The 26,049-nt window shown below is 41.2% G+C and overlaps 1 protein-coding gene across 1 annotated transcript in view; it reads right to left on the reverse strand.

Moving 5' to 3' along the window:
• The window catches only part of SORCS3 (sortilin related VPS10 domain containing receptor 3), a 180,806-nt gene that overhangs the window by 36,174 nt on the left and 118,583 nt on the right, over positions 1-26,049 (reverse strand). The window contains exons 8-14 of the mRNA XM_005416385.2: positions 22,164-22,253; positions 20,104-20,283; positions 18,171-18,317; positions 17,622-17,724; positions 15,214-15,290; positions 15,022-15,113; positions 11,839-11,946 (exon numbers count right to left, since the gene is read on the reverse strand). Of these exons, the coding sequence (XP_005416442.2) occupies positions 11,839-11,946; positions 15,022-15,113; positions 15,214-15,290; positions 17,622-17,724; positions 18,171-18,317; positions 20,104-20,283; positions 22,164-22,253 (797 nt within the window). The remainder of the gene's footprint in view (positions 1-11,838; positions 11,947-15,021; positions 15,114-15,213; positions 15,291-17,621; positions 17,725-18,170; positions 18,318-20,103; positions 20,284-22,163; positions 22,254-26,049) is intronic.

Below are 26,049 nucleotides of genomic sequence, written 5' to 3' on the forward strand. Positions count from 1 at the left end.
TTAGACTGCATAGATTTTGTTCTATCCCTCTGAGTTACAACTCCACATAAAATCTTAGCTAATAGGACAGCATCTTCTCAACTGGCTCTATTGCATAGCTGACAGTGAAATCATTGCTAAGAAAACAGAAAATGCTTCCCAATCCTTTCTTTGGAGAAACAAGGCAAGGCTTTTATTGCCAGGGCTGGATGTCATTAATTTGCAGAAAACTATTAGAAACATGGAAATCAATCCTGAAATGCTTACAGTTTCATGACAGAGTCATTTTAGAAATGATCATTGTTAATGCTGCTATAATTATATCTTTCATTAATTTTTAAATACACAGTAGCTTACAAATGCAGTGTACACTGCCTGGATAACCTTGTACAGGAGCTTTTTAAAAGGCTTTTTACATTTATACAATGGTCTCTCTGCTTTTGCCTTATCATTCCTGGTATTGTTGATAGCTGTGCTTTTTATGTAATTCAATACTGCTCATTCCTGCCAGGTCAACAGAATGAATTGAGGGTCACAAGATAACTCACCTGCCTCTGGTCCATAGATTCAATCCCTGTTTCTGCTCATGGTGTGAGAAACAGACTTCCTCAAGTAACAGCTCCCACAGGAAAGGCATCAGCTGTATCCATGTGGATCTATCCCTGCTGGCAGTTTCAGATGAGCTGCCCAGCCAGGTATTAAAATGGAAATTCTCCTGCCTAAATCAAGTCTACTTCTGTCATGTCTGAAGTAGATTGGTAGGACATCATATGGAGCAAGCAAGCACTGAAGCTGCCTGTACTGGGCTGGGTTGGATAAAGATTGAAGATTTTCCCTTCACCAGCCCTCCCAGCCCCTTTGTGTGTGACACCTGCTGAGCTCAGATGTGCCCAGCACTGAGACAAAGATGCCAAGGAAGGAAGAAGCTGGTAACACCTAACAGCAAAAGTACCCTCCTTTCTGAGGCAGTTTTGCTTCACTGGACATCCATAAGGTGAAAAGCTTGGGTGGTTATTTTGCTTTTCGCAATGTACCTTACGGACCTCTGAAGCCAGATTTTAACAAGATTAGGCCCCACAGAATAGACTGCAAGCAATTTTAATAAAATAAAATAAAAGCAAAAAAATATAATATATTTAGTGCACAGCATCTTTTGAGATGAACTACAGAAGCAAATAGATGGATCAACAGAAAAGTAAAGCCAGAACTACAGAAAGAGAGCCAAACATATACTTTAATTGATAATACTGAGAGAAAAACTAATTGCAGTGTCATCATAAATAGACTGTTTCATTTATAAAAGCCTGAAACCAACTTTGATTTTTATTTCCTTTTATTTTAAAAGAAAAATGCTTGCAGAGAAGTGTCTTAGCAAGCAAAAAATCCCCAATAGTAAAATCACCCAAATTAGTGAATACTTCAGCTGACCTAAATCTGTGCTTTTGTTTAGAGAATGTAGAAAGGAAGAAAGTCAAGACAGCCTGTTATGAGATCTGGATCTGAATCCATCTCTGGATCTGAATCCATCTAAGGAAGTAGCAGTAAAGTGAGACAAACTGCTGCATGCAGGCTGAGCTGACTGGGCCAAAACCACACAAACAGCAATGGAACACTTGCAAGTTGTGCTGGTGGGACCAGATTTTATGAATAGATGAAGTATCTCCCCATGAATTAAACATAAATCATGACTTTAGAGAAAACCAAATGGGCTGTGTAATCTCTCTTTTTTTAAATTAGGATTTAGATGGAATTATCATTAAAGGAGGTCACTAGTTACAAGGAAACTGGATAGAAAGGGACTGAGACAAGGAAGTAGAACTTAACTGAAAGCAGAAATCAGCAATTAGGGAGAGCAGGAGAGGGAGAGTTAAACTGTCTCATGCCTGGCAAGAGGATGCAGGGAGTAAGAGACTAGAAACAAAGGAAACATAAAAAATGAAAGATGACACTGGAAAGGCAGGCAGTTGCCAACAAAAAACATTGTCTAATTTTTTTCCTACACAATAAATACTGTTTCTAAGAGCCTCTTTGGAGCTTTTAATTCAGTTGCTTTTGGCTGACCTGTCAACTAGGAACAGTAGCCTGAGGGCAATGGGTGATCACTCAGGGCTGCTGTACCTCTGCTTGTGGACCAAAATAAAGTAAGAAAAACAGCTGTGTTTTTTAATTTTTTTTCTAGAAAGAAGAGATGCATTTTCTTCCAAATAAAACACATCATCCATTTGGATCTAGATTTTCAGTTGGTGCAAATTAGTTTAATTTAGACCATCTAAATAGACTCTCTGAGGTATAAGGCCTTCCACTGATGCTGTTCAGAAGGAGAAAAAACAACGGCGAAATTATCAAGAACGTACCAACGCACCAGGCAGCAGCATGCATCAAGAGAAATTTGTTCAAGAAAATCTTGGTCTGTATTCTATTTCCCTATTCTATTTCCCAAGGAGAAGGGTCACACAAGAATTTCACAGAATTTCTCCTGCAAATTAAATCTGAAGGATGTGGCTCATTTCACTCAAACTGAATGTCATGACATCAAGGTTACCCATAAGAAAGAAATTCAAAGTGTTGGCCACCAGCAATCCGTATTCAACTGGTCATGAAAGGCTGCACCACTGCCAGATTTCAGGTCAGGAGAGAGAGAGGAGATGGGGCAGGCAAAGAGTTTCTGTGAATTACAGACCAAAACCAAAACCTTGCAATAAAAATCCTACAGTACAATCATGGCAGACCCTTTCCCTCAGCTTTGGAAAACAGTCCTGGTATTATTCATCAGCTCAATGGGCACTTCCTTTATAGTGCTAGCAGAGGAAAACCACTGCAAATGACATGGTACAGCATGATCTTTCAGTTAGCAAGTAATGCCAAGTGCAATTAGTAAGTAATCTGCAGAACATGTAATTACAAAGCAGCCCTACAGTTTGGACTCAATTTCCCCTTTAGCTGCACAAACACTGCATAAGGCAATGGTGGGGACAGGGATTTTTGTTATTATTTTTTCAAATAGGAAGTGCTATCAAAATAAGAACTTCCTGAATGACAAACCAAACCTTTTGAAATTTGGTCTCTAAAAAATTTATTACCAATGTTCTCAAACAACTTTACATGACAATTGCTTCAAAAGAAATTCCAGCAACATGAAAGAGAGTATGAGACACCTAGGAAGGGGGATGGGAAAACATATTAATTTTTAATGCTGTTTTTCAGAAGAGTTCTTTCTTTTCTTCGAAGCACTCATGAAAGACAACCAGTTTCTGACAGCCTTGAAACCTGAAGATGCTGCAACTCTCTTCTAGAAAAGATACTAGCAGCTATCAGCAATGTGAGTGTTTCATCCCCTCATGGGTCTGTGGTCTCAGCAGAGGCAGGTGCTGCTGCTTTGCCAGAAGCCACATAACACAACACATCCAGTCATTTCAACCTTTCATCCTATGAATCAGCAGATTTCCAACCAGAAATGTCCAATACAAATGTGGAAGCCATTCCTTAGAATACGTAAGCTCCAAATGCATGTGACAGATGAAGCACAGTGACAAGCTTTGTCGAATATCAGAGAAGAAGGCTGAGAAGAGGAAGCTCTGGAGAGCTGCTTTCCAACACTCATTCAGTTCAGTGATCAAAAATCTGTCAGAGTGAACTCTGCAGCCAACCCAATACTGAGCCTTCAAGCTCCCAGAAAATTTGGTGCGCTGTGCCACACTTTTCCTTGCGCAGGATCAGGGAGAGATTCAGCTGGAAAGGTGCTAAGGCAATGTAGTTTCTCAGTCCCCTGAGAGTTGGTGTGATCAGAACACCACAATATTTCATGTCTTGCTCTCACAAAAAGGTGAAAGATTCAGGAATGTCCATGTGCACAGCATCTTGCTCCTTCCTGTGCACCCTCCATCAGCCCTGGGTGCTTCACACAGCCCAGCCCACCTGCAGGCAGGAGCACAGCACAGGGCCAAGATCCATCTGTCCTTACTTAGCAGCACAGGAAACAAAGCACACGAGCCTCTAGATGAGAATATCTGGATTGTATTGCCACCAGGCCAAACTTGCCCTTTTATCTAGGGAAAAGAAATAATCTATCAGCCTGCTGCTCATTCTGGCTCCTTCTGCAAGGGCTTCTTTCTTTTATTCACTTCAGCAAATTCCAGCCTCAAGTGAACCCACCTTTCTCTAGTCCTCCTCCCTGCATATGCTCATCTCTCCATCCCCCTTCTCTGAGCATTATAGACATGACTGAGCATGTCCCTTCCCCAGAGAAATGGGAAGAGTCTGCACAGTGGGATTCCCACCTGGGACTCTGGAGACCTGCATTACTGCCAAGCTCTCCCAATGACAGCCTGCTGAGTGCCTGACCACGGGCATGTCCTTTGTTCTCCCTCAACTTCCCTACTGGCAAAATACAGCTGATGATGTTGACTATTTTAGCATAATGTTTGATCTAGTGCCCATAAATAGCACTTGACTCCAGTGACAGTAATGTTTGCCCCAGAGAGTCAGAGATGGACAATACGTGCCACAGAGCACGATGCCTTCTCCGTGTGTTATGGCTTCTGCCAGGAATCTTCCAGGTACATGGTGCAACTGCTGGGAACTGGTCTTGGGTCACAGACATCATTTTCCTAAAGCCAAATAAATCACACAGTGCTGTCTGAGAAAGATTACTCTAAGCAGATGTTCTCATCACCTGATTTGTCTTTCAGGTGCCACAGAAAGACCTCAGCTCACTCTGCAGGTATTAACAGCACAATCAATATTGTGCTTCTTGTGGACTGTTTAGGTGAATTCATGCAGAGATCCAAAGGCTAAAAAACAGACTACTCCTCTGGCAGAGAGGGAGATGGGAGGGGGAAGTGACACTGATTAATCTTGGGGTCGTTAATAATGTTTTTAAGTCTTGCAAACAAAATAATGATATGGGTAATCAACTCTCTTACTCCAGGGTATAAACTGATCATCTGCTGGGATAAAATGGGAATTCCTATAACACATATTTTCTTGTCCATTGTAAAGTCACTTGATGCCATTAACAGATTGATCATTTTCTCACAAAGTCCAAGCTATTCATTACTTCCAGAAGGTTTTGAAATTAGATCAGATGATACAGGAATGCAGCTCACTCTGGCAAATGCCAACATCCCCTCAATCATTTTGGTTTCCTTACTTAATAATTGTACTTGGAATTTTTGTTCTCAGATCAAGTTTCAAATTTTACTTTTTTTTCTGTGTGCAGTCATTATTTTTACAGATTTACTTTAATTCCATGGATTCTATTATGAAGAGTCCTCATATAGGTTTGTGCACTGCAGTCTGCACAGTCCCCTGAGTTAGGACAGAGAAACTGAACTCACAAGGACACATCAGAGCCTTGCAGGAAAATCCATAGCCAGTAACAATGCCAGTTGCACCACAAATGAATATTGCACTGAACAGAAGAAAAAAGGAAAACTGAAAAGTGAGATAAAACCACTGTAGGAAGAACAATTAAAATGTAATGGTCTTTTCCAGTATCTAATGGTACCCATGCAATTTGGATAAACCAGGTTTTGAAATCTTCTCTCTGATTTTTAAAAAAGTCCACAGTTCTGGTAGCCCTGAGAGAATGCACAGGCTGGATGGACAGCCTTGGTTCCCAGAGGAAGTGAAGGTAAATAAGGACAAAGTTCAGAATCTTTCAGCACGACTGTCTCATTTTCTGCACTGGAAGCTGCAAGTTGGATTCAGCTTTCTAGAGAACTCTAGTGAAATCTTTCTTCCAGATTCCCTCTTTGCCAAATTTCTGTGTGGCTCAGCAGCAGTCAAAGTTGCAGAAGATCTGTGGGGTTTTTTTCAGACAGTTTTTTCCTCTTTTCTCACCAAGTGAAGTGAAAAGAGGCCAGACTGATGTCAGGAAAGTTTAAAGATACCTGTGGGCCATGGGAATTGAGGAACATGGACTCTTTTCTTCAGGCACGTTGTACAAGAGCCTCAATTCCTCCGAGGAAAAACAACCTCATGGTGTTTTGCCATCCACTCACACTGTCTCTCATTTGCTGATGTTGCTAAGCAGAAGTGCTGGGTGTGGAGGGCAAAGCCTGGCACCAGGGGGAGAACACAAGCTCCTCTGACCTCATCCCAGCAAAGGCACTCTTTTCTATCACTGGTTTCACCTTAATTTTTCTCAGTACGCCCCCTCAGAGGTGGCAGATCCATGGCTCCCTACCCCTAGGCAAAGGGGCAGAATGCTTCAAGGACACTGTGTCAGCTTGTCATTTTCTTTCCTGTATTAGCATTTAATGTAACAACAAGACTTGAACAAAAGGCAGCGGATGTTGCCTTGCTTGAAGAGAAAAGATGATAATCACCTTATCAGAAAAAGACAGGAAAATTACTCCTGGCTCCCATGTAGCTTTGAACTCAGTGGGAGCTTGGGCCTGGGAGCTGTTGTCCTTTTCTCATCCCCAGTTTGCTGAATCTCTGCTGATTGTAAATCAGAATCTGTCCACATTGCCTTCATACCTGTATCTGCTTTGCTGATGTCTCCCACAGTCAGTTCTTCAGAATAAGAGTAACTCATGGAACTCCTGGCTACAGGATAAGGTAACTGCTAAAAACCTTTTCCAAGTATTTAGAAGGAAAACTCTCAAAAATAAGAAAATTCATTAATATCTTAGAAATACAAAGAATACCATGTTTGGCCAAGAAGGTTCTTTATTTGTTAATCTCTATAAATGTGAGAAGTATATAAGATAATCATATTTTAGTATAATTTAGTATAATACATTCAGTTTTAGCATCCTGTACTTGCCACATTTGGAACATAGAACTGAAATGGAGGGACTTCTGGTTTGACACAGTGTGGCCTGTGCTCGTAATATTTTTTTTCTCACCTCAAAACTCCCCTGGCACCCATCTCAACATTTCCAACATCTCTCAATTACTAATTCATTCTTCCTCACTCTTCTGCCACCCAGTGATGGATTGCCAGTAATTTTATGGGTCTCCTGGAAAGAAAGAATTATTCCCATTTCATCTCTGGTAAAGCTGCATGGCCACATAAACAAGTAGGTGTTGGAAAGGGCCAGGACTTGTACCCTATTCATTTACAACCAGGAACATTTCCTAACACACATAGCCAAGGGCAGCAGTCACAGCAGTGTTGACAGACCAACTTTCAGCTCACTGCAAATATTAATGCTCAATTATGCATACACACATATATAGAGATCATTAAGTTCACATGCATAGAACTACACAGAAATTTATATACACACGTGGGCGTGTCTACATAAATATTTATTTGTCAGTACAGAGAAACTTAATGATCCCCATCTGGAAATGAGTATCTCCACACATACACACATAATGAGTCTACTAAAATGATGCAGGGCTGTGAAGCAAAAAGGTTGTTCCTCTTAAAATAGGTTTGGAGAGATGCTTAGCACAGGAGATGACGTGGCAGGGGTAATAATTATGAGTCAGAGCTGGAACAGCATAAAGCCCTTCTCTGGACCCATGACAACATCTTGTCTCTGATGTGAATGGTACAAAGTAGTTTGGATACACCACAACTGACTAGAAGGGGAATACAGTGTGGACAGCCTGAGCCAAGTAACACTCTGTGCCTATGGACTGTCAATCCAGAAATGCTAGATCTGGATGTCATGATCATGATCATCAGAACATGACATCATTAAAAGATACACTAGTTAACAGTGAGGGGTACAGCACAGAACTTAGGAACCTGCAGATTTCAAAAAGGCTAGTGCATTCTAGGCATTCATCTGAGAACATGTCTAAGCCACCACCCTTACGCATTTATTCTCCTAGAGGACCCTGTGTGTTCTGCAGCCTTTTCCCCACACCTGCACCAAGCACCACAATGTTCTTTGGTACAAAGATCTACACTAAAGGAGCTGAACTGACTCTCTTTTCAGATGAGAGAAGTGTCAAAGCAACAACAAAAGGAACTGCAGAAGATGATCAGCCAGGACTGGAGGAAGGACAATAGATTTACTCTGGTTAGGCAGCAGTTCAAGGCAGACCAGCTCACACAGTCTCACGATTTTTCCCTGTGCATCACAAAACCATGTTCTAAATTGAGCCCCACAGCTTGTAAACAAATAATTAATTCTTGCAGCATTATAGCCATAAAAAATTACAAAATCATAGAATCATTTAGGTTGGAACAGACCTCTGCAAGACATCCTGTCCAACACCCCACTAAAAGCAGCTCCCAATTCACAGTACTCCTAGATATTCAGAATTGTATAAAACCCCTTCATAAAGCAAATTACTAATGTTACCATACTGACAAGGTTTTTAGGACTGTTTAGGACAAGCATAGACAGCACAAAGCACAGAGGATTCAAAAAGCCTAGGATACTAATACAATAAAGACAGATATGGAAAAAGCTCACTTAATAGCTATGAAGTGGTACAAAATTGTGTGCTAAAAGTGTTGCTCCTTTCAGCAGCCCAGAGAGCCTCTCACAGCATGTGGCACAAAATGAAGGTTGGGAAAGTCATTCTACTGATATATTGATTTTAATAAAATAGTATTATGAAAATATTGTTAATAATGCAATATTTTAATAATAGTTGGAGTATAATGACTATGTATACACGTTCCCCTCAGAATATTATATTTTTAAATGGGTGAACACAGAACACTTTGATGCTAATCTATGGAAGAATTTTTTTCTAACAGGAATCAGCTGAGACCACTAGATGTAGTATTCTGCAATTTCAGGCATGAGAGACAAACTTTCAAAAGCCAGTAACCTACCCAGTTTGGCCGCACACAAATATGACCACAGCCTTGGTCTCTCTGCCTCACTGCTGCTTCAAGTCTGAGACCCTATGATCAGTTTGGGATGCAAATCTCAGACTGTTGTGCTCCTCTCATCAGCTTCTTGTAACCTTTGGGGTTTCTACCCACAAACACGAATTCCATGCACCTCCAAACCACCATGTGTAATCTTTGTTCAGGGGTGGCAAGTAGCAATAGAAATACATTGATTTCTTCTCAGCCAAAGCTTACACAAGCTCAGCATCACCCTACACTGCCCCTATAGATAAGTTCACTAAAATTCTCATTGGGAGAAGCACCTAAGTGGTTTGTATAGAAATGGTTTGCATACAGCTTTATAAATGCACTTTTTCCTCCTCGGTTCCTTTCACGCTGTGGATAGAAATTTCCCAGAACATTCATTGCAAGTGTCATGTGAAATTTCTTTGTATGGCTTTTACAGACTATTAAGAATGGTTTTTAAAACTGCTAATGATGACAGTAATAATAAAGATAATAACAATAACAATAGCAATGGCAATAATAATGGTAATATGCCTGCAAAAATTTCAAAGGAAAAAGTTCTCAACAAACTTAGTACACAATATTCAGGAAGATAACTCACTTCCTACACTCTCCACCAGAAGACTACAGAGCTATAAATAACAATAACCTTAGATTTATAATGCATTTTTCATCTCAAAAGAAAACTGCATTGATTTATAAAGCAAATGGCCTAAATCCACAGCTAGTTGCAACTGATTAGCTCCACTGATTTCAATGAAGGGGCTGATGTGCAGATTTATGTGAGTTCAGCTCTATCTCTCTGCACACGTGCGTGCCTGTGTCTCCATGTGTGTGCAGCTGGAAAGTGACACACATTCCATGAAGAATTTCACATAAAAACACCATATTAAACAACACAGAAAGTTGCACATTGTCATTGCATTTGCAGAAAAAATGCTCAGAGTGAAGAGAATTGCAGGTTCTAATCTTTAGCTGGGAACTGGCATATGTGTTTTCCCAACAGGATGCTCACAGCAATCTCCTGAAAAGGCTCACAGGTATATCATATGCTGTTCGGTTTTGCTCTTTGCAAAAAGAGGGCAATGTTTGCAGATAGTGAGGCAAGAGATGCATAGATATATTCTTCTACAAAACAAGGACCTTGCTTTTTTGAAAAAAAAAAAAAAAAAGAAGAAAAAAAAGTCAAAGCCAAGGCTTTGTTTTGGAATAAAGGAAAAGTGAGCAGTGCCACCAGAACTGACACCACCTCTACTCTGATAAAATCTCAGTAGCTGCCTGTGACAGACACAGAGGCTGCCTTGTTGTGCTCCAGCACTGTTTGGGAATAAAGCAGAGGAGTGCTGCTGTGTAAAGCATAACCATAATTACTTAGCCTGTCCTTCCTAAGACAGTTTATCACAGGGGAAATGGATGTGCTCTACAGGAGTCAGCCACGCTTTCCTGAGCCCTCCAAGGCTACAGCACCAAACATTTCTTCTGCCATGGCATAGATGGCACAGAAGCCAGTTCAAATGACCATTTGTTAGAAGAGTAAAATATGATTTTCCCCCAGCTCCTCTCTTGCAGCTGAGCTCAGCTTCAAGTATAGGCACATGGTCACTTCTGTTTGTGTAGAGCTGATGTAGAACTGGTTTTGAAAGCCATAACAACACAAATCATGCAACACAGTTGGAATACATTCAAAACAGTAGCAGAAATGTCTAAGATCCACAGCTATTACCCTGTTCCAACTTCCTCAGAAACTGATGGCACTCAGTTTCTCACTACCTGTGACACCAGCAGTGAGCTCTGCCCACACATTTATGCCATATAAGTATGCAGATGGACTGAAGCCTAGAAGAAAATAAACTTGACCTGAATCTCTTTTCTTTTGCAAACACTGAAAATGTGCAGGAACTTCAAGTGCAGATGCAGAAAAGCAGACTGACTGCAAGATGAAATTTATAATCAAGGTCTTGCCCCTCAACTGGAACGGTGCAACAGTGTGATCTGATGTGATTAACCAAAGGCACCTCTTCATGCCAGGGTAGGTATGCTTCACAGGCATGCCTCAGTCTAAGGCATCTTAGCTACCTTGCTTTCTGATGTTTTTCAGAAAGCCGTTTCAGCCAGTTCAAAGACACATAGGTAAGAAAGGCATTTCTGAAACCAATGAAGGCAGTGCATCTTATCCTTGCTTTGTTCAGAGCCCCAGAGCACAGCGCTCTGATCTGCTCTGTGCAAGAGGTCAGATGACTACTTAAAAATGCCTTTGAACCTAAAAACTTCCCTTTTCTGGTTGTTAAACTCAAATCCTGGCCTGTTCTTGGGCCAACATCACTCCACTGGTTCCACCAGCCCTACCCAGTGCTACAGCACTCCTGGGAGGAGGAAGGTCCCAGCATCATCAGTGCCATCCCAGGCTCTTCCTTCCATGGGACACGTGAGCCATTCTACACCCCAGAACAGGAAGGTTATTCTGAGCTCAGCTCTGCATATGCACAATGAGAACACTTTTATCTTGAGCTAAAACTGGATGTATGGCCCACAATGTAAGCAACAAGGTTGGGGGATATTCATATCCACTAGCAATCTCAAAAGACAGTCATGTTGCACAACTGGAGCAAGCACAGAACTGGCAAGAGGTACAGCCATACAGATCTCTGACTTCTGAAGAGCACTGCAGTCCCTGGGCCTTCAGATCCAAGGAATGCAACCTCAGCAGTAATTATGAGAAAGGATCCCTGGTTGTCACTAGATGCAACCTGACCAAGGCTACACCACTCTCCAGAGAAGCAGATCAATCTACTGCTCTATGTGAACTCCCAGGCTACAGCTTGGGACCATCTCTCCTTGCTATAGTCCCTATCACTGCTGGAAAGGGCTTGGCTCAATCATCCATTTGCCACATGATGCAAAAACTGCCAGCCAGGCCTGTGGCCACCAGCAAAACCCACAAAACAGCACCATGCCTTCATGGAACACTGCATGTGCAGCTGCACAATGCTGCACTGCACATCATGAGGTTACCATGAACTTGGGGATCTCCATGCACCCCTTGTGCCATCACAATTTCAAATTGGAGCTGCCATACTTACGTCATTATCTGGGTCTCTATGCCAGGGTCTACAAGGGATCCATCCACAAAAAGTGGTGTTGATGTGAAACTGTATTTAGTCCAGGATCTTCCCTCATCAAAACTCACCCTGGGATAGAAGCAGACAACATTTATACGCATAAAAACTTACTCTAGAGCAAATGCAGCAATTAAATGTTGGCTAAGGTCTGCAAGCTCCAGCAGCCGGATTTACAGACAAGCTCCAATCTTTGCCATTTCCCAGCCCACTAAATTCATGTTCCTGATGTACTTTGAAAGATCAAAGCTTTAGAAAGCATAAACACTGGCAATAAGTGCATGTATATACTTTATGCAGCTGTACATCAGACCTCAAGGGATCAAGAGGCTTTGCCAAGACCTGTTTCTGGGTCTGGAATAGCACCTGGCATGAAGCACTACTCAGAGCATAAGCAACCCTGGACTGAATGCATGAAAATTGCTTTCACCACCACAGGACATTTTGACCCATCCCTGTATCAATGCCATATGGCATTAGCTACAATCTCTCTAGCCCTATGAGTACTTAAAGGCAAATTTAGCTTATTTGTGGGAGTGAGGTGTTGAATGTGTGTGCACACACAGGGATCTGAGCACCTGAATCTGTCTGGGAGGCTCTTGATGAACACTGAATCCCCCCTGCTCCAAGCAGGGGATATCTGACACACCACCAAAGGACCAGGAGGCCACTGTAGTGTGTATTATAAACCATGGGTTACACCAACCTCAGATCTCTGGTGTGGAAAGCCAAGACTGGCAGTCACCATTCCCTAACTCTCTGTCCCTCATGTCACTTAACAAGACACCTTCACCTGTCTCAGAATGCACCTGTGCAAGAATGGGAAGTTAACTTTACACCTAAGACAGAACTCTGGGAGCACAACAGCACACAGAAAGATTATCTGTCCTAAATCTATTTATTTAAATGTATGTATCTTCCCACACACCTGTGCATTTGTATGCGTTCTGCTTGCATGCTTATCTCTCCAAATAGCATTTCAACTTCTGGGGAACAGCATGCTTCATTAGCTTAGCTAAAGTTCTCTCAGCTTTTCAATTATCCTCCCCTCTTTTCTCCAGCATGAAACTTATTGTACAATGTCTCAGCCTGAGAACTAATGGATTTACATGTACCCTTTAATCTATTCCACTCCTGCCCATAAAACAGGTGCCTACTGAAGCAATATGAAGCAAATTCCAAAGCCCCTAAGGGTACAGTTTTGAAGGAAACCTGTTGGAGCTTATTGATAACAAATCTAAATCACTACTCATTTAATAGAGTGGGTGGGGCACTCAGAACTGCACACACCATTTCAGGAGACTTATTGTGAAAGGAGAGCATCTGAAATGAGCCTCTGCAAACAAAGGTGAACTGAGCTGTCGGCTCCTATGAAAAGTCAACCTGTGACCAAATCTTTCCCAATATGTAAGTACAGGCATTTGTAGTAACGTGCTTTTTATGCCTGAAGAGCCTTCAAAATTAAAGACACAATTAAAACAGTTGCACCTGGCTTGAATAATGCAGTAACTAATGCTTAACATGTGACTTGTAGCTTTTTCCATAAGGGGCTCACCTTTCACTCTTCCAGAACTCAACTTGCTGCAGTCTGATGCACCCACTGCCAGTGACACCCACCCCTAACACAAACTTCTCCTTCCTTGACTCATCCTTGGTTTTACTGCCAGTGACATCCACCCTGGACTAACACAAATTTCTCCTTCCTTGACTCATCCTTGGTTTGGTCTGAAGACTGGGACATGGTCCTGACGTCCTCTTTCCTGAGAGCACTTTAGTTATAGCCATGACAACAGAGTTACCCATCAGAGGCTTCCAGTCACACCCCAACACATTCACAGCACAGACTGGAGTCTGCAGCTCAGCCTTTGGAGTCTGCCCTGTTACTGCTCTCCTCTCTGTGTCCAGTTATGGAGCCAATACATCCTGTGGTTAACAGTCCACTATCACACTGTGAATAAAGCAGTCATTTCTTTGCTTCAGGTGGCAAAGAAATGGGCTCAAATGCAATATATTCAAACTTTTAAAGAAATCTATGTTGCATTCATCCCAGAGTTATCTGTCAGGTCAGAAACATTAAGTCCAGGAGCTTTTTATATTGAAAAAATAGCTGCTAATGTCTTCAAAGTACATCTCCAGAACATGAGCTTATAAATGGGTGAAGTCAACCTGTCTTGAGGTGTCCATAGTTGTAATGACTGCAATTTCACTGGAGGATTTTGTACAATAATGACTCAGGTAGAGGAGCCCTTAACACCTCATCACTGCTGCCAAATACCATTGCTTTCTCTATTTGACTGAAGACCACATTTCCTGTTCTGCATGCAAAGTAATAGACATGTGCTTAGCACCATCAAGCTGAGAGACAACCCAGTATTGTACACAGGAACACATCTTGTCTCTGAAATCTATTTCTAACTAATTCACTTCTAAACAACATTAGAAGCTATGTGCATCAGTCCATTAGATATGCCTCTCTTTTAATCAAGACCCAAGATTGAAGGTGGTACTAACACAGCCATTTTCTGTAAACAGTATTAGTTATGAATTTCAGAATGTGTAGCCGGTGCAGGAGTCAGAGGGGCAAGAGCTAAGAAGAGGATAATTTTGAGTGGTATCTTTAGTGCTTAGGCTGTTATAACCCATTTATAGCAAAACAGTGTCTTCAACTGAGAAATCATTTTGCCCTATTTCACCTCCAACTCTAATCAGTTGCCACCACAGTATCTCTGGAAATTGATAGTCAAATACTAGAGGGGTTAGCAACATATCTCTGTTGTCCTTATCTACACCTACTGCCCTCTCCTCTCCCTCCCTTTATCTGTCTTACCAGATTAATGTTAAATTCTGCAAACAAAATGTAGAAACAAGAGACACATCCTTTCAGAAATACCTGAAGCCCAAAGGATGACTTAGTGTATGTGTGTCTGTAGGAAAGAAACCCCACCTTGACGCTCATAGTACATTACCCGTGCAAAGAGTAATCCATACACGCAGGTGATTACGTATGGAGCCAGTATATTTATAAAATGGTGCAATAATCATAATATTCATCAATAAAACCAAAATGGTGGTAAAACATAGATAAGAATGACTTCACCTGCTCATTTTATAGACACGACAGCCTCTCAAAGTACCAAGTTTCCTTACCACATGTGCCGGATGGGCACTGACGTGTGTTTCATGGCCACTAGTGCCCCTCCCCAGTCCAGAAACCAAACGTTGTACTCCTCCTCAAAGATCTGCAAACAAAATACTGCATGAGTGCTCCACTCCCCTGGGAAGTGAAGAGTCAGAAGAATAACAAAGGCTCTGTGCTTTCCTTGGCCGTGCAAAACATACCTGTCTCCAGGAATTGCCACCATCAGAAGAGATGAACACGCCAACCTCTGTGTAGGAAAGTTCAGAGCCAATATTGCCTGCAACACAAGTGTCAGACATTCTTCTGTGGATGAACACACTAATGAAAATGTTAATTAAATTTCTGACATTTAATGCTGGAAAATTAGAAATTAAAATAGGCTGACACTCCCCTGTTACCATCACAGAATTCAACTAACCACATTATTGTGTCAATGCTATTTCAAAAAAGTTCTGGCTCTGGGAGGCAGCACAACTCAAGAAGGGTGTTTTCATCAGTGCTCAGGATATAGGGAATGTCATACTGTCCATCTACCTAATTTTCTTCCCTGACACCAGCAAGAGTCACCAACTGTTTTAGATGAGGCTATAAGGAAAACCTGATGTGGGCAACCATATAGAAGGACAGTCTGTAGGTACATCCATGTTCAAGAGGATAAATCTACTGTTTCAGTTCAAAGATCTTCTTAGCCCAGTATCTTATCATGAGTGGAAGTCCTCAAGAATTAGACACTAATTTAAAGGTAACAGTGTAAGTTTTGTATCATTATATTTTAAACATCAAAATGAAAACTCCAAATTTTCAAATGTAGATTTACAAATGGAGGCAAGGAAAGGAAGTAAAAAGGCAATAATTTGGTTGTTATCACTTCATTCTGTCTTTCTGTGCAAAGCTGTTCCATTATTTCCTTCACTCTCTTCCTCTAGTTTCAGCTGCTGCATTTGAACCTCACAAAATGTAACTCCCAAAAAAGTCAAGAGGATTTAGCAGCTGTACAATTAGATAATAAAACATAACTCTTCCATTTGCAGGAATCTAACCTCTGTCCTGTACCAAGTGTCCAAGTTTCCAATCATTGCTGGAAATGCCTCACTGTAAATGAAGTGTTTGAGCAGCAAACACTTGTGAGGAAAAATTGCAAAGCTTATCCTTGAATACATTCAGCAACATGGTGAGATGCTCCTGCTGTTGAGAAACTGGTTAGTGGAAACAGATGTGTATATTCCCAACAGGTAAGGTTTTTTCATCTACAAAGCAGTAAGGCAGAAATTATATTCTGCCTTTTAAAGGTTAATTGTTAGACTGGGAAAGCATTCATCCCATGCACTGGCAGTTTGAAAAGAACCTAATTTACTAACAATTTAGATCAATGCCTAGAATCTCACAGCCCTGCTGCCTCTATTTGCTTCCTAAAAGGTTAAAAAAAAAAAAGCTTTTGTAATTACAGCATCATGAGTAGGGCTTGTTCCTAAGCATCCATCTAGCATGTGCAACCTGCCAGGAGTGATGACTCCACTTGGCTATGCATGGGGATATCTGGAGGTTTGAACCAAATTATCTCACTTCATTTGGCCTGGATCAGTGAACTGGAAATCACATGGCATTTCCCTTGTTGAGATATAAATGTCATGAAGGGAACCCGTCTCAGGTTCTGCCTTAGTCTGGCAAACACACTGAAGCACAGAAGGACATGAGAATGAAAATGGTTGGAGGAGGTAGTGTAAATTCATGCAGACAATATGCTAACTGCCCACACTTGCAGGCCACTGCTATGCTGAACAGGACCAAGGAGATAAACTGAGCCTTAGAAAGAACAGTTAAGCTATCCAGACAACATATTTGAGTGTAGTTAAGAGGCTCCATTTCAAAAGACAGGAACTGCCTCCATGGCTCAGAGGCCAGCTTTCAATAGCACCAGCCATCCTGGAACCACTTTGTTAGCCAGCAGCTCCCACAGAGCTGAGGGTGGTTGGTAGCCCCATCCATCCTGTGGATTAATTACAGTGGCTCTGCCACTGCCACCATGAAGTATTGTAGCAGGCTGTCATTTAAACAACACAACCTGCCAAAGCACTATTTTGCAGAACAGCCCACAACACCAATGGCCCATGCAGTGTTGATTAATGCTGCTAGTCTTGCAGCAGTGCAGAGTTAAAAGTAGGTGCTATGCACAAGACAGGCACCCAGGAAGCCCAGGCTTCACCTGACAGGCTTTGTGACAACTCTGTGCTTGCTACTCAAAAGGTGGGACTTTTGAGTGTAGCCCTTGGGTACTAATCTCCTTCATGGCCCCTGCAGCAAACAGGCAGACATGTCCAGTGTTTGTAACAGCATGAGAGGACTTAGTAATGCCACTGGGTAATGGTACCCTAAAAGTGTGGGCTTAGATCTGCAAATGGGTCACTGTAGAGCAACAAATACCTGAAATCTTTTTTGAACTTGTGGCCATGTGACTTCTCCTAGCCCAAAGCAAATGGGAGTTAATGTGAATTAGATCAGCACTTGCTGAAACAGAGCTGAAAGGCTTTACACCAGTGGGGAATACCTCATATATTCTCAGGCTCTCAGGGAGGTATGGGTGAGCAGTGAGAAGCACTGATGCTCTTACCTGTGGCCACCAGCAGCCCAGGAGCTGTCTCTTTGCTGGAAATACTCCCTGAAGTGTATGGATTCTCTGAGAGCTGCAGGCGCAAGTGCAGCGAGCAAAAGGGCTGTTGACAGAAAACAAACAAAAGGCAGAAGCTTTAACATTCATCAAATTAAATGAGGAACCCTTGGTGACTGCACACAGATGCTCTGATCCTTCTGAAAATGACCCTTTTGCTCTTAGCACACATAGGTTATATGTTCCTTTGATGGATAAGCAGGAACTCTGCACTACAAACAAGCATGTCTGCCCTTGTTTTAACAACAATCTGATCTGGAGAACTTTTCCCCAGCAATTTTCTTATTCTGATTTGAATGCTATTAAATACATCAAGAAAGATGGTCAGAATTTGCCCTTAAAACCTATGAAGCTATAGATAAAGAAACTTACTGAATTCATTTAACACACAGAAAGTCAAGAGAGAAAACATGGGGAGTTTTGTTAACCTAGTGACTTCAATAAGCAGCTCTGAAAGAGCCAGTTGTGCCTTGGAAAAGATCTGCCACTCACCAGCTGGCAAAGTACAGGATCCCCTCTTAGATCAGTGTCCGGTGCCTGTAGCAAACGCCAGTCTCTGCCTTTGTTGTAGGTAATGAAAGTCTTGATCTGGTCATCCACCTTCCTGTTAGCCAGGAATATGCCTTTGATCCCTGCTACCTAGGAAAAAGGGAGAGAGATGAAAAAAAATACATCGGAAGAACAGGCCAAAAGCAATGTCCATCTGAGCACTCTCAGGAGTGGAAAGCCTCCATAAAAGCAAGGAAGGCATCTCAGTCAAGTCTTAGAACATCAAATGGCACTAAAGGAATATCTTGCAGAGCTGAAAGGTCTTGTGTGGTTTCTCTCTTTGGAAGAAAAAGACAAGGATGGTCACAGAGCAAGTCCCTAGGAAACAGCCCACTTTTGGATTTCATTGAGTTCTTGCAGATAAGCTGATGATGAGCTTGAAGGTGCAGCATGCACCAGGTCACACATGAGCTCTGTGAGCTTGAGGATGGGATCTGTCCCACTGCCTCCACAGACTGCCAAAACAGGGGACACAGAAGATCACATCAGAAGCAGTGTGGGATCCTTTTGTGTACCAGAAAAAAAAAATCATTACAAAAGATGGGAATCCTGAACATGCTGTGACACTGATGTTTTGCAAACTTGATTTCTTCGCTTTCCTTCCACATCCAAATTCTGACAAATCAAGCCAGTTGTTTCAAAGGTTTTGATTTTTGTCAGCAGAACCCATTCCAGCAGAATATGGTCCTGTCAAAACATCCCCAAAAAGATTTCACGTTGAGTCTGGTCTCTGTTGCACAGCTGTGAAAGTGAGACAGGAAGAAGATATTTTCTGCCAATCTGCAACTTCCTGGCAACTGTCACAATGCAAATCCTTCTACTCTCAAGCCCCTGGAGTGATACTACTCTTTAAATGACTCTGTAAAAATTTATTAGCATTTAACAGTGAAAAGTCTATGATATACCACTGGGGAGTACACAGGTTTGCTCAGGAATGTGAGACAATGCATGTTAATTTTAGCTGGTTCATCATAGCAAAGAAATATACTTTTTCAGAGGCAGGAAAATATATTTAACCAGGTGAAGAAAAAACATAAACCCTGTCCTTCACACTAATCAATGTGTTATTTGTGAATTTTCCCTCACTGACTTAAACTACCTGGATTTTTATAAACAAATTGATTATGTTGTTAAATGAGCATTATTTTGGCTGAAATAATAAAATGTATAGTCATAACCTTTGCATGCAGCTGCAAGAACTTTCTCTGTGTAACAGTAGTAATCAGCCTGCAACCATTTCTATTCCTATTACTGATTAGTTGTTTGCTGCTGGCAAAGCACTGAGCCCTGCATCTCAGCAGATCTTCCATCCAACAAATAATAACACACCAAAACCAGAATGCTCTGAAGAAACCAGGAACTGGAACTGCTCTGAATGCACTGCTGCTGGCCAACGCTGACAGGCTTGGAAGAAGCATGAGGATGGAAGATAGTTTGGGGTAGAAGTTGTCCATCTGTCATCTCTGGGCAAGAGGCACCTACAAATTTTTGGTTGTAGTTCACAAACTGTTCAGTGCTCATGAAGGTGAAGTCCAGATTCCTTGCCTGTGAGCAGGTGTCTCCAGATGCCCAAGGGGAAAAAAAGGTATGTTTAGTCTTTCTATGGATATCCATATTAGGATGAGAAGGATAATGGTTTTCCCTTTTGGAAATGACAAATAGCTACCCAGTCATTGACTTGAACCCACCCAGTTGTTGCACCTATAGCAGAATAACTACATCTATTCCCACATGAGTCAAATCCGCATCAAATCCAGGAAATGCCTCAGGGCAATCCTAAAACAACTGAAAATCCTGGGAGGTTGGGTAAGAGATTTACACTTGCTTGAACTAGCAGGCCACTGCTGCTCTTTGCAGGGTGGCCTTTACTGCATACCTCATAAAGGTCAATGACAATATTCCCCTCCAGTCCTCGGCTGCTTTTCACATTTTCCAAGGCCAGGGTGAAGTAGACCCCTCGGGTGTCCGAGATGTACAGGTTATAGGTGTCATTCTGGTTCCACTCTTGAACAGCTGCAAACACCTGATTCTCATCTGTGCTGATAATATGCATGTCCTGTTAAAAGAAGACAAAAGGCCTGTTACTGAGGATCTCTGTATTTCTTTGCCCTTCGGGACATGTAGTAATTACCATGAATTATGAAAGAATGGAGATGGAGCATGAATTATAGGTATGTTTAACAACTTTCTGTTAGAGCAAGCCAATAAATTACAAGCATTGTGACTTTTCTGCATTTCACTTTTTAAATAATCACCAGCTGGGCGAAGGGTTTTTGCTTTCTTCATTTTTGGTACCTTCAAGGAATTTCATCCAGTTTCATTTTTTATTTATAAATTGGTAAGTCGGTTTTATTACTCATGGAAGATTCACAGCCTTGGAGCCTGGAGTCTTCATAATCACTAAGCATCATATGGCACCAGGCTAAAAGCAGTGATAATTTTCATTCTCATGCTGAAATAATGGGCTTGTGCTTCCAACTGGCAAGGGATGGTATAAAAAAACCTTGGAGTTCACATTTATTTGAAGGTGAGGTATAGGTATCAGTTTGAGCTACTGCTGATAGTGATTTTTAATAACACACTTTCCTATTGAGAGTTTATCTGAGATAATTATCCCACAATATAGGGGCTATCAAATAATCCACTCACTAACCTTTGTTGGATTTCTGCTGCTGACCAAGGTACAAAAAAGTCTAGCAAGGGTTTCCCCATTTAGTTTTAACATCAAAGAGATTTGGCAGTGCATTTTCTTGGTATTATTTTAAAACAGGTTCATGGAAATTACTTTCAGGGTGGTGATGAGTATTGGAACACTTCATCCTTGCTACCATTGTTGAACAAACTGACACAGGTTCAGCTAGAAGCAAAATGACTGTGGTTATATGAGACTCCATTTATCTATTTGTACCTATTTAAACTTTCTCTAGAGGCCAAGAGGCCTTGATTAATTCCTTGCACTCTTTCTGCATCAAGAAATCATAATTCTGGAAGTCTCCCAAAGGATGGAGTGACCTGATTTCAGGAAAGAATATCTGGAGGAAGATCAGCTCAATATCCTCATGCTGCCTAGGAGGCATCTTAATCTTTCGTGTGAGGTATCTAGATGAAAAGTTAGGATTGATTAAATGGACTGTTTCTAATAGACCTAACATATCCTATCAGCATGAGATGGGGAGCAAAACCTTTTGAGGGCCTAATTCTATCCCAATGAGTACAATCAGTGGGAGATTTGCCATTTCCCTCAACAAAAGAAGACTAAAACAGGAGGTTTGTTCTTGCCCAGGAGCTGTAATTCCTTAAAGATTAAGGAGGTACCCAACCTATTCCAACAGTGCAAAAATAAAGCAAAATGCCCAATGACTTCCATCTGTTTTTACCAGTTACAGTGGAAATATTGCATTACCTGGTGCCAACCTCACACACGTACAACTCCAGCAGAGTTCATTAATCTGCACATGACAGATAGTTATTACTGTACAGCAAAAATATTCTAGTAACTAAGGGCAGCATAAACAATCCTCCTTTACATGGCTCAAAGACTTTTCCATGACACCTAGCCTTAAAGTACTTCTGATCTTTAAATTACAAAAGTACCCCTGATTTTATAGCATGCACCAATTCTAAATCAGGGCCACCAACAAATCTGTATTATAATAGGTCATTTTCCTAGCCCTGGTGGCAACAATATTTTTGATACAAAGATATCATTTGCCTTTTAGCTACATCAGGAGCTGCTGGCTCATGTTCAGCTGCTGTCAACCAGCACCCCCAGGTCCTTTTCCACCGAGCCCCTCTCCAGACTCTCTGTCCCCAGCCTGTAACACTATGTGGGGTTGTTGTGGTCCAAGTGAAGGACCTGTCACTTCACCTTCTGGAACATCACATATTTGGCTTCCCAAGATATTACATGTCTATGTTCACAAATGGTGGACTCACCTTAGGAAGGGAGTATTTGGGTAATTTAATCTGTGCAAAGGGCTCCCGTCTGTATGACACATAGTAAGTTGCTCTTCCACCAGTTGTCACCTATGGAAACACCAAAGAAAGTCAGTGATGACCCTTCTGAGACACTCTGTGATGACACTCTAAAAGTGCTTGACAAGCTTTCTTTCAGGTGTATTTTCTATGACAGGCACAGCTGCCCCTAAAGGCATCTGGGTAACTCCAAAGAAATCACAAACCTGAGAGGGATGAAGAATCATTTAAACTGTGCTATTGAACTTTCCATTTTGTCTCTTATGATTCAAATCCAGTGTGATTTTAACATCTCAGGAAAAAAGTGCTGAGTGGGAGGAAAAGGAGGATCATCACATGGTCCAGCTCAGTTACCTTGGGCAAGTAATTTAAAGTCTCTGTGCTTCTGTTCTTCCCCTGTAAGTAGGAGATAATCCCTCTTTGCTGCTTCTCAGCCTTGTCTGCACTGTAAGTCCCTTGAGGCCAGGATTGGCTTCCAACAACCTTTTACAGTGACTAGCAGCAGAGATCCACACTAGCACCATTTACTGCTAACTGTAAATGTGCTCTTGGAAAGCTGGAGCTAAGCTCTTAGATGCCCTCTGTCACTATGAAACTGGTTTATCTGAAATTATACTCTCTGAAAACGGATGTGCGTGGGGGGAACCGATAGACATCCAAATCTGCAGTTTTATGGACTGAATTAACTAAAGCCTATGCAAAAATGCCATGCATCAATGAGATCTAACACAGATAATCTGTAAAATATGGGCTCTAAAACCTGTCAGGAGTCATTTATTCTTGCTGTAGGTGTTCTCTCTGGCACCATCTCAGACCTGGCTAAAACAAGGCTTACATCAGTGCATTTCCTACATTCTGATGGTTTGGCAGTCTTGCAGGTCTTAAGATAAAATAATGCACAAAACACTTGTCTTTTGTATGGAATATCACTTGTTGGCTTCTTAGGTTTCCAATAAAGCTAAGAGAAAGGTCCTAGATTCTCTCCTAGATATTCTTTCTTTATCTGACAGTGATATTTGAGAATGAGCTTACATAGAACATTGCTACAGCATCAATTGTATTCTCAGCAATGATATCACCTCTAGATAGTGACTTTCTTCCCTGGAGAAGCTGTCATTTGAAGGACACGCTATTATTGGTCATGAAATTTGATATCTAATCAACTCAAGGCTTTTCCATTGACAGTTTGAAAAACTGGAAAGAAAGGGAGGTTTAGAAGTAGGACCAGGTTCTACACTAAGACTTCCCCTTCATATTTTTCCCATTTTTACTTGTAATGTCAACAAAACTGTACTTAGTACCCTCAAGAGAAAAAATCAGCCACTATTACAGCACACATGGCATAAGGTCATAAGAATGGCCTACATGACAGCAAATAAACTCTATACAGATAACATTTAGCTAAAGCCAAGGGTAAACACAAACAGGAAAATCTAAAGCAACTTGTCTGTGGACCCAGAACAAGCCAATAGAAGAGACAGGGAGAAAACAGCAGTCACTGGACTCTCACTTCATAGAAAGTGCACTGTGTACTGACACAGCAGTGACCATTTCAGGGTCCTGCTCTGAGCTGAATTACACAATGGTCTAGGTTGGGACCTTAAAGATCATCCAGTTCTTCCTTGTATCTAATCTAATTCTACCCTCTTTCAGTTCAAAGCCATTCCTCCTTGTCCTGACACTCCACGCCCTTGTCCGAAGTCACTCTCCAGCTCTCTTATAGCCACTTTAGGTACTGGAAGGTGCCCTAATGTCTCCCTGCAGCCTTCTCTTCTGCAGGCTGAATAAGGTCAGTGAGTGCTACTTCTGAAAGATATATTTCCCATTTAATACTTCCTCATCAAAATAAAATTTTCACAGGAGAGAAGAGACTGTGCAGTTGATTCATACTGAGTCCAGCTAAAAGGCAAAATTCATGTTTGCAGTAATTTTATATCTCTCAACTCTACAAGCACTACTCAAAGAATTCCCATACTTCTAGATATTGTCTAAATAGCACAGGGAATATTTAAATATCCCCTCTTCATTTTTAATATTTATGGCCTCCATTGGAAACCCCAAATTCTCAATTCTCACATGAACTGAATATGTCCAGTGACTACTTACTAAGAACCCTGTATTCAATATCCACATCTTCTGATGGGCTGAGACATGGTCTTCAACTTGTAGATGAGGACATGAATATTCACACACTTTGTAAATGCTGTGATGACCAATTTAGATTGGGAACAGTCCAACAATCTTCCAGTTAATCCAGTGAAAATAGAGTGGCAAAAATATCAAGGGGTGATCAACTTCCACTTTCTGTGCCACAACAAGTTCTGCTACAAGTCTGCCACACTCAAAAGGTTTTACACCATTATTTTGGCTTTATCCCACTGAAAACTGGTACCTGGAGGGGGTTTGTTTGAATTACTTGTTTGTTTGTCTGGTTTTTAAATGCAGAAAGTTAGGATTAAAACACTGTGAAAGTTCAGTATGCAATAGTTAAATTCCCTTTCAGGCTTCCACCTGGACTAGGTCACCTTGACAAGGTTTAGAAATAGAAATATTTGAGGTTTGTGGTCTTCCTGAGCCAGTTAATACGAAGCCACCCACAATTCTGTTGGCAGGAGTTGTGTAAGCTTTTCCCAGCCAGGGTCTCATCTTCGCATGATTTACATGCACAGTTATAACAGTTCCAAAAAAATGATCAAGCCTCCAATAAAGTTTTGGCAAGCACCATGGTACAGAATGAATTTTGGAAGGCCCAACTTAATTTATTTTGATGAACTTTTCCTTTTCCTATGAGCAAAGGCTCCAACACTGTAAATCCCAGAGATTATGGCAGTGTTTTGCCCTCCAATGCCTCCTTTCAGTTCACATTTGATGAATGTCACCCAATTATTTGCTGTGAGCTCATCTGTTATGCTCAGTACAGAATTAGCTGGGTTTGTCTTTTTCTTCCTCCATTGCTAATGACTGGATCATTAATCTGTTTTTCTGGATTTCTACTTTATGTGTTTAATTGGGCTCCTGGCCAGTAGAAATTATTCCCACAGACAAATGTGTTTGTCATTAAACACATCTGTCTTTCCTAACCTGTGGTTTTTTTTTTCCTCCCTCCACTCATGAGCCACTACTTTTCTTTAATATTTCCACATTCAAGAAAAAAGTCTCATCTAATTTATATCAGCTGGCACTTAAGAAGAGAAACATGAGAAATTTCTCTTTGAAAGCCCTGAAAGTCTGGATATGTTGGCTCATTCCCCCTCCTGACCTGTAATGAGACTGACTGCATCAAACATAGAAGAAAACAAATACGTTCACAAGGCTGCAGAAAAGTACCTAAAATTTGTCATGGAATCTTTTTATCTCAGTAATTTCTGTGACATGTCTAGGAACACACAAAGCCATTTCTCATGTTAATGATTGAATATGATTATTTAAAAGCAAGCTTTAAAGCTTGCTTCCTTCTTTTTTTCTTTAGATTGAAGTTCCTCTAGGCAAAAACACCTGTTTATCTAAAAGAGTTTGGAAGGCAAGCAGAATGAGTTAAGAGGTCTCAGACTGTAAAGAAGCCCTAGGTGATGTGGGGAATTGTAGATCACTGTGTATGAGGCTTCTTTATCATCTTCCTGACTGGCTTATGCTGGAACTCATAATTTCCAATGTAAGGCATATATTGATGGAACAAACATGAAATTACTAAATCTCAGAAAGGCCCCTGGGCTAAGGAGGACCCCATCTGCCTCCTGCTGCTCAAAGAATTTGCAGGAAAGTGAGCAAAAAGCTCATATAACCAAATTTTACACTTCTTGTTGATACTAAGTTCTTAATAGTATATAGTTGATGTTATTTTCAATAA

This window comes from Geospiza fortis, unplaced genomic scaffold (genome assembly GCF_000277835.1).
Source record: "Geospiza fortis unplaced genomic scaffold, GeoFor_1.0 scaffold130, whole genome shotgun sequence".
Taxonomy (NCBI): domain Eukaryota; kingdom Metazoa; phylum Chordata; class Aves; order Passeriformes; family Thraupidae; genus Geospiza; species Geospiza fortis.